Consider the following 20499-nt stretch of genomic DNA (forward strand, 5'->3'; position numbering starts at 1 on the left):
TATTTAATGACTCGGATGTATTTGCTGCTTTTATTTAGAAAATATTCTTGACAATCATATTAACAAAGTAAAGTCGAAATGTCGCAAAATGCGGTAATTAAAATATTGTATGAAGTTTTCTATTGAAACTATTAGTTAATGTCGGTATTGCTTCTTCGGACAATTACAAGTCAAAATTATCCAAGTCAGCAGGCCTATTTTGATAAGTAAACGAACAGTTTGCGGAAAGGATTTAATTGCGGAACGCTGGCGCTCCGTATGGAGCACTCTTAGAGAACCCATGCGATTTTCAACCGGTGTTCTGCGGAAAACTGGTGTTCCGTGAACGACTTTCAAGTGTTGCGCGGCACATTGTTGTTCCGCAATTTTCTTTTCTGATTTGCATATTCTTCGATAACAGGAGGAAATCAAAATTCAATAAGTAGGTGTATTAGGCTTTGCGGAAGAGTCAGTTACATGACGTTTTCCCCAAAATGACTTTCTAGTTTATTTTTACATCAGTGGCTAAACAAAAATACCAATTGAAACTCAACCAGTAGCTCAGACATTGTTCTCACCTATAGACGGATTTTTAAACATGGTTGTGAACATTTTCGTAATGTCGGGTGTATATTTCCAGAATTTAGGTATGGTACAAGTAACTCAAGTAACGGTTATTTATATAAGAAACTTCGCCAAGTCTCGGTCATGCGGAAAGCTTTAGTTTAGTTGAAGTACCGCAATCAGAAACTATCACAAACAGGGTGTAAGCGACACTTAGGTCTGGGCCGTGTCGGCCGTTGATTGGTCAGCGACGCATTGACGCGTTCAAAAATTTTTTTTTTTTAAGACCAGAAGTAATATATTTTGTCAAAGTGCATTTGTGCACGCAAAATCGTGGCGAAATCTCACCAAACTTCAACAACACACAAATCTAAATAGAAACAAGCAGTCTTATAAATAAGAAATGTTGAAGAAACCAGGATCTACAGTAGTGGTCGGCAACCTTTTGTCGCTCGCGGGCCAAAATTAGGTGTTGTCGCACATATTTTTATGAGTTAAAAACCAAAGAATGGCCGATGAACCACAACTTTTGCACACAGTTCAGAAGTTGAAATTTTAGATTTCAAACATCGCGCGAAGACTGCGACAACTCGTGAACTCAACTCAGTTTCACTAGAAGAAAAAAATTTATTAATGGCATTTAACGTGACACATGTTGTTGCATCACATTTAATAACTTTTCGACATCAGGTGTCACGCTGAATGAAGCCAAGATTAGAACATTTTCTATATGGGCATCACTAATCCGAGTTCGCAGATTGTTTTTTGTAAAGTTCATTATCGAAAATAATTATTCGCATGCATATGTACTTCCAAACATTGATATGAATTTTTTCTCATGGTTTGTTAAATTTGGATATAGATTTTCTTCAAGAAGTGACTTTTCAAAAAAATCAAGCAGTGATACATCTCTCGAATTTTATTTCCTCATTGCATTGCATCTCAAGAAGCTCTATTCTAATACTTTCTGCGCCATTGAACCCTCTGAACTCAGCGCCAAAGAAAGAATGGCTGAAATGGCTTTTTGATTCAACAGAATTAAAGAATTGTGACGTACCGAGATGTTATTTACAAAAAGATTTTGATAAAGTAATTCATATAGGTCTACAACTTCATCATTTTTCAGATGCGTCTGAGAAGTCACGAAAAGAACTCAAACTTCATATTTTTGGAATGACAGTACAACAGTTCTCGGATACTGGGCAAATACAGATAAAGTATTTAAGACTTTTGTGGCTAATAAAGTAAACTTAATAAAAGAAACTTACTTACTCTTACTCCATAGCGACACCGCGTGTCACATCACTAATTAATTATTAACTCGCTAATTATACGACATAATTAATACGACATAATAATTCCTCCAAAATCAATAGGCTTCTGGTCCGAGATATGATGAATATCGCCTCCATCTAACAGACAGACAGACAGACAGACAGACAAACACCTATCAACATACTTACCGAACTTGAGATCGATAAGTAATAAAATAGAATCGCAATAAATTTTCGACTGTGACAAAATATGTTGAAATTCGACTTGGCCATTATGCTCAATTACGAATATCATGTAGGCTCAAAATAAAACAAAAAAATCACAAATTTCGTTTTAAGAGCTCCGCGGCAGATGAAAATGTTGTCCTAATGCAATTTCAGAGATATACTATACATGAATCGCCAAAATTTCGCAATCATCGACTATATAGCACTGACGATGAAAAACATCAACTTTGCACAATGCGTCCTTTTAGCCATTGTCGGTTTCAATCGAGCCATATCAAATTATTTCCATGGTCGAATTGAGATTTTTTTGATTTGTTTAGTTTTTGTTTTTCAAATTACAAATAGGATGGGATGAAATCGTTGATGTGTCTTTGTATTCTAGTGATATTCTATCAAAAACTACTGATTTTCAAGCTAACTACCATGTTTCCAATTAATATTATTATTCATTTCACTTCATCTAATATAATTATCTGAGGTTTCAATCTATTTTTAAGTGTAATACGAAAATATCAACAGTAATCTGAGTTATCACTATTTTTATATGCTGTTTTACTTTTTGGCGTCTAACAAGGTTTCAGAAATAAATCTATTAATTAATACTCAGAGGATCCTATTTACCGTTTAGAATTTCCTAACCAATTCATTACTATTTTGGCTTGGTGGTGGCCATAAGGGTCTATTATGTTCTTATTTGTTTCTCGAAGAATGCTTAATACAGATACCCTTGTTACGTTACGATGTCCGCCATCTTGGTTCGCATACTTCGGAGCACCGATGTATGTTGTCGCTCAGAGCTGACATAGGACAATTTTTTATTCATTTTGCTCATACTTAACTTTATCACATCATTTTGTTTAAATAGCGTACTCGCATTATTTAGTGTATTTATATCTGGATGTCATAATAAACTTAAAACATGAGAATACCACTACTTCGATGACCATACCTTACAAATCTACGGGATAGGATCTTGCAAAATACCTCAATCTGCAACAATTATTTAAGCAACCTAAGTTGAAACGTGACGGAATAAAATAGGTCTTTGAATTAGATTTTTTAGAAGTCAATTTCATTAAAATCGACGTCAAGATATACCATTAAACAGTTAGATAGTTTTTCCTATTGATGTGGTTGTTTGGAGATAAGAAAGGCCAACAAGTAGGCACTGGCCTACTTCAGTCTTCTTTCAAGCAATATCTAACGTTGCCTCGTAGCATGTAAACCGAGTATTAAAATTTTCTTCATTTCCTTTGTAGGCTCAGCATCGGAATTGTAAAAATTATGCTGATATTAAGTAAAGGATCGCTATACAAATTGTATTTCTAAATTATTGTATTTCTAAATCACAAATGGTTGTAATAAATATCTTCATGTTATTATAGTTGAATTGTTTGAAATCAAATGCTTCTGAAAAAAGCTCCTACTGTTGTGCATAAGAATAAAGATATTTAATTCCAAGAATAGATAGCAGACATTTTCACCGAAGTCCTTTCATCACTCATTTCCGTTTTCCAAGCGGAGAAACCGGATTTCCGTACAGATTGAAGATATGAGAATACAAATAAATTGATGAAACTAATTCACGGAATAGTATTTGTATAGGGGAAAAGGAAATGAGTTATACAAGCTTGATGGAACTGTTGTAGAATGTATCAGCCACCCTTATTTTGTCAAAGAGTGTGCATTTCAAATATTATTTGGGTCAGACGATGAAAAAGGATAGTCAGAATATTGGTAATGGGAAATTGATGGTGGGTCAGTGAAAATGGAAAGAGATTATTACAAAGCCACAGATAAAATTCCGGGGATAATTTGGTTAACCTTTAAGATCGGCAACAGATAGAACACGGAATAATTCACGCATTAAAGAAGAAACGGCGATAAGAAGAGCAGTTCAAAACAATCAAATAATATATATTTATTCAGGAATAATCTTGATGTCAGTTAGTTTAAATTTTTAAACATTTCGAACTAATAATATTCTTGTGTTGCATTGTATACCGATAAGAAGGCAGTATGGCTTTTAGATACGTATTCGTATAAACTCAAATTGAACTTTCATGGTACATTTTCCATGTAATTTCAACTTTTATATGGCGGTCGGGGTAAGATCGTCAGTTTTGAAGAAAACGATATGTTCACAAACCAATAACTTTTTACTATACGTATTAATCTTCTTCTTCTGTTGATTTAAAGCATTTTAGTTTAGAAAACTATTTTTGTTGACTAATATAATGATTTTTAATATTTATAAATTTTACACCGATCCCGTGAATCCATTTTAAACTGTCCACTAGCAGCACAGTGACCATTAAGTCTTGCCAAAGTTGCATAGGAAATTGCAAAAATCGACTTTTACTTTCATCTGAATATTTCAGTCCAACTTATGACATTTGTATATTTTATAGCCAGAAACTATCTCAACTAACTAGTTTGTGAATGATTCGTTTCAAAACAACTATGCATATCCCGATCTTAATCGTTTGTTCGATGTTTGCTGCCAATGTGTTCAAAGGTAATCATTTTATCTCTTGCTTTATTTTTCATCTTTCACCCATTCAAAGTTGGCGCCATAACCAGCAACGAGCTTTGTACTAATTTTTTGCCGCTTTCACAATTGCAATATGTTTGAAAAACTTTACAGGTGCAACCGCATTAACTTGCGAAGATTGTCCAGGATGTGATGGTGTGTGTCATAATACTCCCGATGGTCAAGTTTGTGCTTGTGCGGGCGATAAATTTGGAACAAACTGCGATTTATGTAAGAATGCATAACAAAAGTTACCTAATGACGCAATTGATACTTATAATTAGGCTTACCATACGTCCCGCTTTAGGCGGGACAGTCCCGCGTTTTGGCGTCTTGTCCCGCCGTCCCGACAAGTCAGCCAAATGTCCCGCTTTTGCGTTCAGCCATCCAGCATAATACACGAACATGTTCTCGTTACTGTTGTTTCTGTGTTGCGCAACGCTAGCCTACTTACTGGAGGTGAATGCGATTGTTTTCCGCTGATTCCCAGTGATAGCAGACGCATCGCATGTAAAACCAATACTAATTAGTCTAAATTCGAATTATTTGTATCGGTATCGTTACCGTCAATTCTTTTCTATTTTTGAACTGAACCCGATATTTGGACAGAAGATATGCGCATGAAATTTTGATAACAATATGGTCAATAAAGACAGCATTAAATGTAAGAATGTAGGCCTATGTAGTAAAATCGGAAAATGTGAAGTTACAAAATCACAGCTAAGGGGTCGTTGTCTTTTGAGGCGTCCCGTCCCGCTTTGAAGTCACAAAAATATGGTAACCCTACTTATAATGCATCGAAATGTGTCCTCAGCCAATCGTTCAAGCCCGGATGTTATGCTTATCAACAGTCTCAATGTGCTTCTATATAGCAAACAGTAAGAATTAAACAGGATCTGTTGTTTTCCGTTGAGATGAATGGTATTACTACGAATTATTCATGCACCATTCAAATTGTTTGTTCGGTGAATTGCAAAGAGGCGTGTCCAAAAAATTCGCCGTAGGAAATCTTACCGCAGTAAATTTCGCCGCATAGGAAAATTCGTCCCATGAAAAATCGCCGCGAGAGAATTTTGCTGGAAAACAAGTATTTCTGATAGCATAGAAACTCGCCAACAAGAGCATTTTGCTGTAAAACAAGTATATGTGATAAAAACAGTTAGGTTTATAGGGTTGGGGTTGGGGTATGCTCTTGAAAATCGAATCTTTTTAAAAAAAAAATGTATTTCAAAAAACTAGCTGTTTTCACAGCAAAATGGTCTTGCGGCAATTTTTCATATGCGAGAAATTTCATGCGGCACATTTTACACATAGTGTAATCAATGAAACACCAACACACCTAAAACATTTATCAATTTATAATAATAGACCACTAATGATAATATTGCCGATTTCATCTTGTCTTGGAACAGAATTTGTATTTTTTTTATTCAAACTATCTTGCGCAAGTTGGGTTACAGAATTTAATTAGATAATATATATCAGATTTGAAAACTGTCTGAAATTTCTTTCTATATTTTTCATATGCGATTAAATATTTAATGCTCAGGTTTGATCAAGCCTGAATTGACTGACGGTGGAAATGGATACCAATACCTGAAAACTATCGAAGTTTACAATTATATTTCAGCCCAGTTGTTTTGCGAAAGAAATGGCGGCCATCTCGCAATTTATGGACCACGTGATCCTATTTGGTTGTACGTGAGCATAATGCTTTTCTTACAAAAAATTAAATCTGGCAGTGTAGACGATAGTAGCCATACTTAGATGTGTATACAAAATACTAATAAAAATAATAATAAAAATAACTAATAATAAATGATAATAATACTAAAAATAACTTTTAATTTAAAATTCACAGTGAAAGTTGCACTGTTTGCACAAATAAGCTTACTCATACAATCAGCACGTTTTCTCGAATAAGAAACTGGTTTCAAGCAAAAAACATGAATTTTGAAAACAAGCGATGTGTTTATTAACGAAGCAAATTATTCTATTTATGCACAAGCTTTTATGAAAAATTTCATGGTCGGTAAAGGTACTGTACTATCACACTATTTAGAGCTGTGAATTCCGCCGCGCTCGGTGACACTTATGTGGGGCTCACAGACAGAGATACAGAAGGAACATTTTACTGGAACGACGGGGTGAGAAATGAACCTGGATTGTTCGTAAACAAAACTATTTTATTGGGTTACAAAACGATTAAATAAGTCATGAGTCAAAAATGGGCAAGATACCAATATTTATCACACAGTTTTTTTAATTGCGCAGTATTGTCCAAATGAGACTGACAAAAGTAAAGCAAATTTCAGTATATCAAACTAAGAAATCCCGTTATATTTTACTCGGTGATTTTTTTAAGACATCAGTACAGAACTGTTTTTTTAAAACTCGGTACAGAACCTTATGTTTGTTTTACGAATTCGTAGATATATTTAAATATACTTTTGTCAGGCGTTAGCCGATGAAGTTTATACTCCGTGGTTACCATCCCAACCTGACGACCTAAATAACCAGGACTGTGCGTTGCTTAGAACAGACGGATTTCTCAAAGATGAAGCTTGTACAATATTATCTCGGGCTCTCTGTGAGATACCAATAGGTGAGCTTTCAATATTTTTCGAGAAAGTTGCCTCTAAGTGAAGTTGCGACCCTTTAAAAAGAAAATAGAATATGTCGATAGAAAATTACAAATGCAGTTTTATACTGAAATTTTAAAGATCTTTTAATGAAATTTTCAATGAGCGTTGAGAAAGTCAATCATTTTGTGAACAACACTGCGTACATCGGGGATTGTTCTTTCAATAAATACATCAAGTTTCTAAAAACTTTTCCATATTGTGATCTAAAAAGACACCGACGAATGCGTGCGATGAAAGTGGAATAATAATTAATTAATAATATTAATCATTTTTAACTCATTTTCAAGTAAAATTGTCTTTAGCTTATCCTGCTCGAGTACCAAAATTCATTGCAAAAAACAATTGCGAATACTTCATCATTCCTCCGGCATTTCAACACGTTAGTGAAATACTTTGCGAACAAAAAGGAGGAGTTCTTGCGGTCGATGCGATAAATAATGGAAACAACCTCAAGTAAATGATTTATATGTTATCTCACATCTTCGCATGTGTTAATAATGTCTTGGTTATATGTTAAGTTCTACACCCAAGCTATTATAGAATAAGGGTTCAACTGAATACGCTTACACTTCTTTATTACACCAGCATAACACACAACATAAGATGTTTACAGCAACAGAACATACTAGCGAGTGACGCAACTGCGACACGTTAGCACAAGACAGATAGCACAATAGCACAATCAATTATTAGGGACGTTACTCGACAAGGCATTATTAGCCATCATCAACATCCCTCTTTGTTTTAAGATAAATTTCATAAATTATTTTCAAATTCAGAATAGGAAATATTCACCTTTACCTATTACGCAATTCATGACCACTACAATTAAGACACATAAATGAGCAATAATATTTAACCCTCAAAATCAAGTTATAGTCACTACTGAGTCACATAGTCTTCCATCCAAATAGGAGGTTTACGATTTCGACGAGGTCTGGTTGGAACATCATTCGAAATCAGAGGTCGAGAATTGTCATTGGCAACCGGAAGGTTGTTCGGCGTATAGTCGGACAAGAATGGAATACTTGGTTCATATCTTTCGATATTACAACTTTCATCAGGACGGATATGAACACGATTTCGTCTGTATGTAACACCATTCTTCGATTTGACAATGTAAGATCGTGTAGCAATTCGTTTCACAATAGTTCCTCTATTCCATCCCTTCCGTTCTGGATGTTGAAAATATACAGCTTCGCCCAACTCAAGTTCTCGCATTGGTCTTGTAGATTTGTCATAACTCTTCTTAACGCTGTGCTTTCGGCGCAGGCGTTTCGAGTCATAATTTTCGTTTGGTTTCATAATTGTCGGTATAATCGATCTGGTTGATCGACAAAATAGCATCTTTGACGGACTGCTGTTCAAATCTTGACGCGGCGTATTTCTTATTTCTAGAAGAGCTAGAAATTGATCTTCATTCGTGTTTGCAGTCCTTTTCAGCATATTCTTGAAAATTTTCACGGACGATTCAGCTTTTCCATTCGCTTGTTGATGTCCAGGTGAAGAGGTAACATGCTGAATTCTCCAATCTCTCATGAATTTCTCGAATTCCGACGAGTTGAGATTTCTCCCACAATCTGAGATTAACATCTTTGGAATACCATGTCGAGCAAAATGGCGTTTCAGACATATGATGATTTGATTCGTAGTTGTCGTCATCACATCAACTTCAAAGAAACTTGAAAAATAATCAACCGTGATTAGATAATTTTTCCCTTTATACTCACATAAATCAATTCCAACTTTTTCCCAAGGAACACTTCCTTCGTTGTGTTGCAATAATGGTTCTTTCTGATTATTTGGTTTCGTCTGCTGACAAGAAAAACAATTGTTAGCAATTTGCTCAATTTCTTTGGACATACCAATCCAAAAGACAGTTTCACGAGCACGGCGCATCATACTTGCATAACCTAAATGAGAAAAATGAAGTTGTTGCTTTATTTCGTTACGCATAGATTTTGGGATCCATATCCGTTCACCCTTCAAAATAATATCATCTTGATAACTCAATGTATCTCTTATTGAAAAATATGGTTTTACACAGTCAGGTAAGTCATACTTATGCTCGGGCCATCCATGTTTTATATATCTCAGCAACTTCATCGATTCACCATCTTTCATCATAGCTTGCTTTACATCTTCAATTCTTTCATCTGGAATTTGCTCTAAAGCGTCTACTTTCAAAATATGTGGAAAATGTTTGGAATTTTCGATAAAATTTCTGCTGAGGGTATCAGCAATTAATAAGGATTTTCCAGGCATATATTTGAATTGGATATTATATCTGTTCAATCGCATCATAAGAGTTTGTAAACGTCTGGGCGCTTGACTTAATGGTTTGCTCAAAATTGTTTCAAGAGGTTTATGATCGTTGTGAATTATAACTTTGCGACCATAGGTATATTGATTAAATCGTTCAAGTCCAAATACAACAGATAAAGTTTCTTTTTCAATCTGAGCCCAATTTCTTTCAGATTTTGACAAACCACGGGATGCATATTCGATAGGCTTCTCATTCTGCATTAAAACAGCACCAAGACCATCTTTGCTGCTATCAACTTGTAGAACTAGGTCAAGGTTAGGGTCGTAATAAGCTAATACGGGCGATTTCGTAATTTTACGTTTGACCAATTGAAAAGCTTCCTCACACTTTTCGTCCCATAGCCATTTAACATTCTTTCTAGTAAGATTTCGAATTGGCTCTAGATCACTGGCAAGATTAGGCAAAAATCTGGATAAATATTGAATCATACCACAAAATCGTTTCACATCACTGACATCTTTTAACGATGACATTTTCACTATGGCCTCTGTCTTAGCAGGATCTGGCTCTATCCCACTTGTTGTAATCTTATGGCCCATAAAAGTTATTTCTTCTTTCATAATTCTTGCTTTGGTATCATTTAATTTAATGTTTTTAGTTCGGCACCTTATTTGGAGATTTCTTGTGTTCTCTCTCAAATCCGCTTCCGCTTCAGATTTCGTGTCTCCACATCCAATTACTATGATGTCATCTGCAATCGTTATAACACCTTTCAATCTGAACAATGCTTCATTTAAACGTTTCTGAAATATTTCGCTGCTCATATTCAAACCAAATGGGAGTCTAGCCCATCTGTAACGAGAAAAAGGTGTGATCATTGTCGTTAACTTACTCGATTCTTCATCTAATATTACGTGCCAATATGCTTCTTTTACATCAAACTTGGTAAACACTTTTGCATTGCGTAGCTTATGCAATACATCATCAAGAACAGGTAATCTGTAGTGTTCTCGTTTCAACGCGGCATTTAAAGGTTGAGGGTCTATACATATTCGAAGCTTTTTGTTAGGTTTCTCAGTCACAGCCATTTGACTAACCCAATCGGTAGGTTCATCCACCGGTATTAAGATTCCCCTTTTCACCAGGTTATCTAATTCTGATTTAACTCTATCTTGGAGAGCTATTGGGGATATTTCTACAAGGTAAAACTCTAGGTTGAAAATCAGGATCAACTTTTAATTTCGCTATTCCCAAGTTTCCCAAAGTTTGCGGTAGGTCAACATTTGCAATAAATTTATCGCTGTTTATTGTAATCAAACCCATTTCTTGTATTGTCATTAACCCCAAAAGACAGTTGAAATTATTCTTGACAACAGTAAATCTTACCTCTGCGACTTCATCACTTCGAGGATTTTTTACCTTTAAAATTGCCTCACCAAGTGGTTTCATTTTCGTTTTATTCCACATCACAAGATTGTCAGTAGTTGGTCTAATTTGGTCTTTCCGCACATATTTCTCGCATATTGTGTTGACATCTGCAGCACTATCAATTTGAAATCTGACTTCATAATTGTTGACTTCCATCAGAGCAGTAATTCTTGAACTGTTGACGTTATTTATATTCTGGACACGCTGGTGACCTTCTTCAAGCGTTTCTTCATTTTGGTCATGTTTCTTCATTTGTCGAACATAGCTTGCGTTTCTACACTTCACTCGGAAATGATTTCTACCATTGCACGAATGACAAGTTTTTCCATAGGCAGGACAAAAGGATATCCCGAACTTGTGTCTGCGTCCACAAAATTTACATTCTTGGTATGCATTTGGAATACGCTTGTTTTTCGGAGCTCTGTTCGTATTTCGGTATTGTCTATTTTTAGTCGACAAAATTCGTTGCTCGCTTTCTGAAGATGCACGGATCTCCGTCGCTTGCTTTTCTGACATTTCATATGTTTGGCAAATCTTTATGGCTTTTGACATATTGAGATCAGTCTCCCGCAGCAGAATTTCTTGTAATTTACCGCTTACTGAAAATGCGATTTTATCTCTGATCATTCGGTCTTTGTTTTCGAAATTACAGGAATCGGCTTTACTACGGAGTTCAACGAGAAATGTATCAAAATTGTCTTTGTACTGTATATTGAAAAAGCGAAAAGTCTCCATCACCTCATTCTTCCGAGGATTACAGTGTTCAGCCATTTTCTGTAGTAGAACTTTAGGGTCATTTTCGTCCTCTGTATCACTGTATACAAAGTGTTCGGCAGCTTCAATCATTTGAGAACCTGCGCAATATAAGATTATTGCCTTCTGTTCTTCCTTTGACTTGCTAGTAGAACCGCTGGCTAGCATGAAAATATCAATCTGTCTCTTCCATTTTTTAAATGTTTCTGATAAATTTTCATCATGCAGATCAAGAGTCGACGGTAAGCGAATTTCAGATACCGCTGCCACCATGTTAATAATGTCTTGGTTATATGTTAAGTTCTACACCCAAGCTATTATAGAATAAGGGTTCAACTGAATACGCTTACACTTCTTTATTACACCAGCATAACACACAACATAAGATATTTACAGCAACAGAACATACTAGCGAGTGACGCAACTGCGACACGTTAGCACAAGACAGATAGCACAATCAATTATTAGGGACGTTACTCGACAAGGCATTATTAGCCATCATCAACAGCATGACAACTTTGTAAAGGCTCGTTGTCATCAATTATCCGTTATAATAACGATTGCAATTTTGGTCAACTTTATATGTCCAATACGCCATTCTACCAGTAAATACATAAGGCTTAAAAATCGGTATATTGTACAGGTATTTACTCCACTATTGTGATTAATCATAAATTTCACCGACAAATTGCCAAACTGGTATTCAATTTTTCTAGCAATCCACTAAATGTCAAAAATCATGTTTTGCAGAAAACTTCTTCACCATTTCACTCAGAATGGACAAATACAGACTGGTGTTTTTACAGGATTTGAAAAAGTGGGAACGAATTTTTTAGCTGACGGAGTAAGAAACGATTTATATGATTAATTAAAATATTTTGAACTTGAAAAACATCTCTGAAATCTATGATTATAAGCAATTAGGCCTTTCTTATCTGAACTTGGTTATAAAAATTCGAATAAAATAATAAATATAATAATAAAATAATAATAAAGAATAAAATAGAATAATAAAATACTTCGAAAAATTTTAATCAATAAATATGACTTACTGGAATGCTCTGACATCATTTTGAATATCTTTCCAAAAATGGCTATTCCACTGTTGTAACAAATCCATAACCAAGTCATCGTTTCTAGCAGCAGCATATAAGGAATATTATGCCGAAATTCACGAAGGCAAAAAGACTAAATAGTGCTGCCAAAACTAAAAAGCTTTTGTAATAAAAATTGGGCTTTATGTACTTTGTAAAAATGTAAGTTTTTACTTCTAATCTAAGTTTGTGAACAAAGATGGTGGACACCAGAACGTAGTATGTGTACCAGGTTAGGATTATGCTATAATTTTATTCTAATTTTCCTTTTTTAGTTCTTTTACCAGTTTGGAGACGAGCCAAGTGACCTCCGTAGTATTTGTACCTGTAATTATGGCCTAACTCTAACCTAGTACACATAGGCTACTACGTTCCGGTGTCCGCCACCTTGGTTCACATACTTCGGGAGTACCGAAAATGTAAATGAAAAATAGTGTAACTTACAAAAAAAATCGACTATTTAATTACAAAACTGGGCGTAGGAAATCATAAATATTTCAATACTTCTAAGACCTTGGGCGAGTAGACGTTTAATACTGGGGCTGCCTCACTTGATCACTAGATATGTGCGTGTTATTCAGGTAGCGATAGATGTGTCTGGACCGGCGGCAGAATGGTCACCAGGCCATCCAGGAGACGTTTCGGATAGTTGTGTAATGGCAAACTTAACTCCAGATTGGTTCGACTACGGCTGGCTGGAGGATGTTTCTTGCCATCAACTTCTACCGGGATTGTGCGAAGTATGCCGTTCCATAGCACCTTCAAATGGTGAGTTGATTTTTGAAAATACCAGACTGAATAGCAAGGCGAGGCCAAACCACGAATATATTTCTTTGAAAGTTCCAATCTCCACACTAATTTTAGCGACAATTTGGCGGAACTTGAAAAATGATAAAAAGTTTAAGTCAGTGTCAACACTGAGTACTCTTTAGCGATGGATGTGATATGATATCAACAGCAATTCTTTAATCAATGGATCCGAACTGAGCTGTATTTTATAATTTGGTAATTACTATTTCATGTCCAGGAATTTTCGAAATGGCATGAAATATTTTGCGTGATGATTTTATAAAGTTTTTCGAATATTTAAATAAAAAACATTCTTCATTTTTTGATGATTAATTTCAGAGCAAACGTGCAAAAGTGGTAAAGTCTGTACGATGGAGAATACAATTTGTGTAATTCATGAAGGAAGCTGTTTTGAAGAATGTGTGTGTGCAAAAGGATACATATTAGATCCTGCAAATTCAATTTGCGTCCAAGGTGGATTTGATATATTATGTTAAATATACTTTAACTGTAATTACCAACTGAATACAATTCCACAAACGGAGCTCTACGGTCTGATTAATCGAGTAAACTGTATTTACTGTTCAAAATATTTTTCTATCCAAAAAATTCACATTACAAACCATTCATTAGTTTTATGGGTTAATTATAAAAAAGCTGAAAGAACGCACATTGAAACTGCATATTTATCAAGTTGAAAATCTTGTTTGGTACTGAAATCTATTGAGCATGATTTATACTTTTCAGACAATGCATGTAACAGCGTTACTTGTGGACTAAATGCGTGCTGTGTTTTTGACTCCAATCTGAATCGACCCACATGTAGGTGCGAAGGAGACTATCTACCCTCAGGCCCTAATGAAGGAGATGACTGCAGCTGTAGGTTATTTTTTCTTTTCTTTTTTTACTTTGCCGAAAGTATGATCGAGGTGCTTTATCAGAAGCAAATATGTCCGATTGAGTCAAAGCAAAAGTCACATCGCACAACAATTTGATTGCAATTGATCGATATGACTGCGTCAGCATTAACAGCCAGTTCAATACTCATTCCAATGCATCCCAGACGCCTTCAATATTAATTTTGTGCAGTAATGAACGAGGGGGTATCGCAACGATATTTACCAAATTTACTGACATACAAGCAGTAATTTCTATGTTACTGTCTACGCTATTTACCAAAAGACGATGCGACAGGGAGGATATTGATTTTGCCATAACAGCTTTCAGTAAGCGTAGCCAACTTAGGGCTATAATTTATAATAATGATGCCTGGGCCTGAATATAGGCCACCCTGTGCATAGTCCCTTTATGATAACCAAATACATATCGATTGATCGAAGCAGAAATTGTTTGTAGCCTGTTATATCAGCGTGATGTTTAATTCATATGCTGGTTTTTGTTTAGATCCCTCGTGCACTACGCCAAATTGTGGGAGCAACGCAATTTGCGTTCGAAATGTTGACACATACCAAGACGAATGTATATGTCTGGACAATCATATACCCAATCCTGCAACGGCAGGAGCATGTGTTCGTGAGTATATCGAGCGAGTTGAATATACGCATTCTGATTTAATATTGTGAGTTCATACAACCTTGTACTCTCAATAATCAATGCGAAATTCAGCAATGCTGCAGAATCGAAAAGGGCAATTCCAAAAGAAATATATCGTCATTCAAAATTAAAGAGCGTTGTCAAACATGAAATAATCGTTTATGATTGTGTCAAAAAGCACGAATATTCATTCACTAATTCACTGTGAACGATATATATCGCTTACTCTGATCTCGTATGCAGACGAGCAGAGACGTACTTTTTAGTAGAGCTAGTTCGATTTCTTCAAATGTTACGAGTGTGGCCTTTAGGGTCGAATTACCTCGCGGAATGTGATTGTAGATGACAATATTTCATTTCATTTCTTGCATTACCTTCAAGTATCTATTTGGTACTAAATTTGTAGTTTTCTATTTACGTAAACAATAGACCTTGTGATTTATTTTTATTTTCCTGATTTCAGATTCAATAATCAGGCAATCTGTAGTTGTTTTGAATTCAGTAACATTTTTGAATAATTTATTATTTATTAGAGATGTCGAAGCAACTGCTGAATCTATGGTAATGGGATATTGATTTTCAGAAAATCCATGCGCAACAGGAGGACTTAACTGTGGAGCAAATACCAAATGTTGTATAACAAACCCCAGTACGGCATCTGGTGAATGCTTATGTGACGAAGGATACTACTACGTAACTGGAAGCACGACTGAATGTTTTGGTACTATTTTGTTTGTCTTTACTTTAATCGGAACGTTCTATGCTTATAATTAGCGATTGCTTCGTTTGAAGAAAAATGTGAATCGACAATCACAATTTGCTTGGCATTTTCCTTTGCATTTTAATAACGTAAATGAAAGAAAGAGCTACAAACATCTGTCTGTCTTAAAATCTTACTATACAATTTTTGTCAATGACAGAATTAAATGTTATTTCATTGGAACGTAATATCAAATTATATGTGAAATTATACATCTTAACCTGGTTTGTATTTGTGAACCAGGCATAGGATATCATTCATGTAACCAAGCGAAACCCAAAATGTGTTTTTAGATGTTTAGATTCCCTTGTATCGTAGGGGTATGAAAGGTTGATTTTAAGTCTTCTAATTTTTTCAACGAACAGATCCATGTGACAATTCACTCATTACATGTGGAACAGGTGCAATTTGTGTTGTAGATGTGAGTGATATTTCTCTACCAAAAGGTGTGTGCGCATGTCCGACGAATACTATTACGCTTACGACTGCTGCCACTGGTGGATGTATCAGTAAGACTTTTCACTACTTGTTGCATTTTTATAATTTACTTGGGTTTGGAATCGAAACATTGGGTTTTTACTGTGTTAGTACTATGATCATCAATTTTATGTAAGTCTCTCTTTACGTGTAAAATTTGACATTGACCAAAATTGATTTTGCAGTCGACAAATGCTCAAATGGAGATTATCCATGTGAACCTAATTCACAATGCCTCGTCATAGATACAACCACAGGACAACAAGCATGTGTTTGCAAAGAAGGTTTCTACAAGATCACGGATACTGATGAATCAGGATGTTTTGGTGATAAATTTTTCAAATGAAAAATAGATAATTAGGCTAAAATAGATGATACTTGGGCAATTTATACAAATTAGGTTAAAATTAACTCTTACAAGAGAAAATGCAGAAACGTATGAACAGGTGATCAGAATGACTTACATGAAACTTTTGAATATTGAAACTGAACTGATATTCCGAAAAACACTATTGTCGATGAGAGATAAAGCCCAAATCGAATTGCATATAAAATTTCCGAAACCAACCGAAACAAATAATTTAAATTAATCACTATCATTTTACTAGCTAGAGGAAAATTAGTATGCAACCACGTTTTCTTAGCTTATTTTTAAAATAAGTTTGCTCGGAGCAAAGTCTCTAGCTGATGGTCGAATAAGTACTGATGAAAGAGTTGAAAACCAAAACAGAGTCCAACATAGTTACGGGTCCCAGTAAGATAAGAAAGATTGGAAAAGACATACCGGCCTAAACTTCTTATACATATATATGTATTTGTAACATATGTTTTTAGATCCGTGCGACGGTGTGAGTTGTACTGGAGCATCTGAAAGTTGTGTGATTGACTTTGGTGGTTCTACACCGACAGGTGTGTGTGTATGCAACGTGAATTTCATAAGGAACTTTGATAATAACTGCGTTGGTAAGTATACACTAATCCAGGGGTTCCCAAACTTTATTGGCCGCGGGCCAAAATTAGAATCGGAAAGATGTTCGCGGGCCGGAAGAATGTAGCGCCCAAAAGTGGATTCACTTTCATTTGACATTTTTTTGAAACATGTTTGTTTGACTAATAATGGCGCTTAATGTTGTATTCCTTCAGAACTGGAATAGTTCGTTGGCAAAGAAGACAAATCTCTAAAGTTTGATACTTTTCAATGGAGAAATACGAACACTGCCATTTATCCATGAAACGTTAGTTTTCTGAATCTAGTTTTCGTTAGATTTCTGACATCTTTAAGCTTTCCTATATGGCTGATACCTAAATTACTGCCTTATGTAATCCTAACTCCGGGACCCATAATTGATATACTGGTATAATTGAATTGTTACGATAAACACGTGCTTGAACTCTGATAATGACATAAATTAGCGGTATCTAGATCGCAAAAAAGTAGAAATACAATCTGTTGAACACTATTTCACGTGAGCTCGGCGGGCCATTTTAAATCGTTACGCGGGCCGTATTTGGCCCGCGGGCCGCGGTTTGGGAACCCCTGCACTAATCATTTATTAAATTAAAGCCTATTTAAAATTTTGGACTTTGGCCATTTTAATGCTGAGTGCAGTACACCATCCGGTTTAATAATTTTTCAACAAATAGGAAAGTTTTATCATTCATAAGAATCAGATGCCACTTTAAAGTCTGGAGCAACATATTACAGAATCTGGAAGTAAATATGGAGGCACTAAATTGAAGATGAATATTTTCAATAAATGGACGTTATTCGAAAACAGATGACAAAATGCGATTATTGTTTAATTCACCCATTCGTGTATTAAATATTATTAGAATGTTCATCTGAAGAAATTTTTAACCCAATTTCCAAATACCGATTGGCCGCTTTTGTAAAGAACTATTTCAGTTATTTTGACTTATTAATATCTTGGTATTGTTTCAGCTGACGTGTGTGCCACATTGTCGTGTACAAACGGTGTTTGCGGATTCAATAATCCTCCATCATTTCAACAAGGATGTGTTTGTAATCGTGGCTATGGATTCGAGATTTCTTCCACTACTGTGTGCGAAGGTTGGACTCATATTCACTTTGAACCTAATTTTCATCAAACGTTTTTTTTTGTAATAAATCTTCATCGACAACTATTTTATACAAATTTTAATACTAAAGAGGAAAAAGTAAATCATTCTCTACTGACTGCTTTTCTATGTATACAAAAGTCCAGTTAAATATCAACTTCAAAACATCCTCGTATTCTTAGACTCGTAGTAGTGTGAAATATTGAGCATACAAATCTTGGTATATCCTTTCCTACTACCAACTGTTGTTTCCACGTATAAATATTTAAAAATATATTTCAGCATGTCCACAAACAAGATGGGAATTTCCAAACAGAAGTGCCAGTGATTATATTTTGGTCAATGATCCAGCAGGTTTAAACCAATTAAGTGCAATCACTTTATGTGCGTGGTTGACGCCACCATCTGGAGAAGATTTGACTGGGCATTTATTCAGTTATGCAACCAGTAGCTCATCCAATAAATTTATATTGAATATACTATCGACCGAGCAGACTGTGTTTCTACATTCTTCTGCAAATGGCCTGGAAAGGGCTGACTTTGATCTAAGAATTTCGAAACGAAGTCATTTGTGTTATGTGGTTGCAAGAGAGCTATATTATGTGCAATTGTTTTTAGACGGCAAACTTTTTGATACAGTCCAGTACGACAGTAATGAAAGCGACCCCGCCGAAACAGGGCAACAGGCAATCATAATCGGTCAAGACCAAGACAGTATCGGGGGCGGATTTCAAGCGAATCAAGCTTTTAAGGGAACCATAGAAAATATGTTAGTATACGACAGAGTTCTAACACGCGAGGAGATCAAGACTATGGCCGCTGACTCCTGCTCCTGCATAACTGATTATTACTTAACTTTGGAAGAAAGCAAGGTGACATCACACGGTGGGGTTGTCCAGGGCACTCCAGTTCCCTGTACCTGAATGAATTGATTCAAATCCAAATTGAGTTGATGGGTTTTATTTTATAATCTGTGATAGATTGAATGATATCAATTTAAAATTTCAGTTTTTCAATTTATTTACACTTTCATTATTGTGTTTTGCCCAAACTTTTTGATGTGACTTTACCTAATAATTCATACTCGAGACTAAAATTACATTGGCTGGCAGCAGTATCAACATTCGAAATTACGAATATTTGTCAGTGGCACTCACTTGGCTCGAATATTTTAACAAAGTTATCACCGTAGTTCTAATGAATTTTTTGTCATGTAGATATTATGTTTATATATGAAAATTTTTGAATATTGAATCTTATTTCGGTGACGTCTGACGTGATAGTTGACAATATCTTTCAGAATTAAGAAGAAACTGATTATATCGTGAAATTATAAATATTTATGATTCAATATGTTTGTTTGATATATAAAATTTATTTATCCTCGTGGCGTTAGAGAGGAGTGTTGCTTGCCGAGATGCGAGTTTACACGCATATGAGGTTCATCAGGGCCGGCCTAAACTATTTCGGAGCTTTATGCAAAACAGAATGCGCGGAGCCCAGTTTCCATGAATAAGGATAATAACTGAAAATTCAGACTCGGAAAGAAGAAGCCTTTATTTTTTTATTAACCTATTATGAGCCTTGTTTTACGAGCTTCGTGTGTCGGAATAAACACGCTGAATTGAACATGATTCTAATTTATAATACTTGAATTTAATATTTTTCACCTGTTGGAGGGTGAGGTGTGGTTGACATCTTTAATTAATTTAGAAGTTATTGCTCAATTTTATATAAACCTATGTTTTTTAAATGTGTATTCACTGTTCCAGTGGCCAACGTACACTTTTTTACGTTTTTAACTTTATCCCAAGTTGTTGTTCGTTCCTGATGCATGGACATGATGGTGGAGTATTTAAAATACAAACCGTGCAGCGAGATTAGAAATGCGGCTGGAAGTGTGATGAATAAAAATGTTGATTTGAAACAAATACCCCATTTTACAGGCGCCAATACCACTCCTAAAATAAGTCCCGAAAATTTAGCAATGGTAAAGTATAGGGAGAATAGAGGTCGGGGAAAGGTCCATAGCTCCGTGGGATATATTAGAAGTCTTTTCTAGAGTATTTTCTGGCG

At 35.3% G+C, this 20499-nt stretch overlaps 1 protein-coding gene across 1 annotated transcript; it reads left to right on the forward strand.

Moving 5' to 3' along the window:
* The first annotated feature begins 12409 nt into the window (after window positions 1-12409).
* LOC120339170 (uncharacterized) lies at window positions 12410-19589 on the forward strand. Its single transcript, XM_078116602.1, has 11 exons — window positions 12410-12514; window positions 13346-13532; window positions 13893-14027; window positions 14301-14432; window positions 14958-15086; window positions 15691-15828; window positions 16233-16376; window positions 16530-16670; window positions 17179-17307; window positions 18287-18415; window positions 18706-19589. Exons 1-11 carry the CDS (start codon window positions 12410-12412, stop codon window positions 19344-19346), a joined length of 2010 nt encoding a protein of 669 aa, XP_077972728.1. The 3' UTR covers window positions 19347-19589.
* Window positions 19590-20499: the final 910 nt, after the last annotated feature.

This window comes from Styela clava, chromosome 9 (assembly GCF_964204865.1).
Source record: "Styela clava chromosome 9, kaStyClav1.hap1.2, whole genome shotgun sequence".
Taxonomy (NCBI): Eukaryota; Metazoa; Chordata; class Ascidiacea; order Stolidobranchia; family Styelidae; genus Styela; species Styela clava.

Coding starts and splice junctions, on each gene's coding strand:
- LOC120339170 (XM_078116602.1), top strand. CDS start 12,410: ATGTTTTGCAGAAAACTTCTTCACCATTTCACTCAGAATGGACAAATA. Junction 14,433..14,957: donor TGAAGGAGATGACTGCAGCT/GTAGGTTATTTT, acceptor GTTTTTGTTTAG/ATCCCTCGTGCACTACGCCA. Junction 16,377..16,529: donor TGCCACTGGTGGATGTATCA/GTAAGACTTTTC, acceptor TTGATTTTGCAG/TCGACAAATGCTCAAATGGA.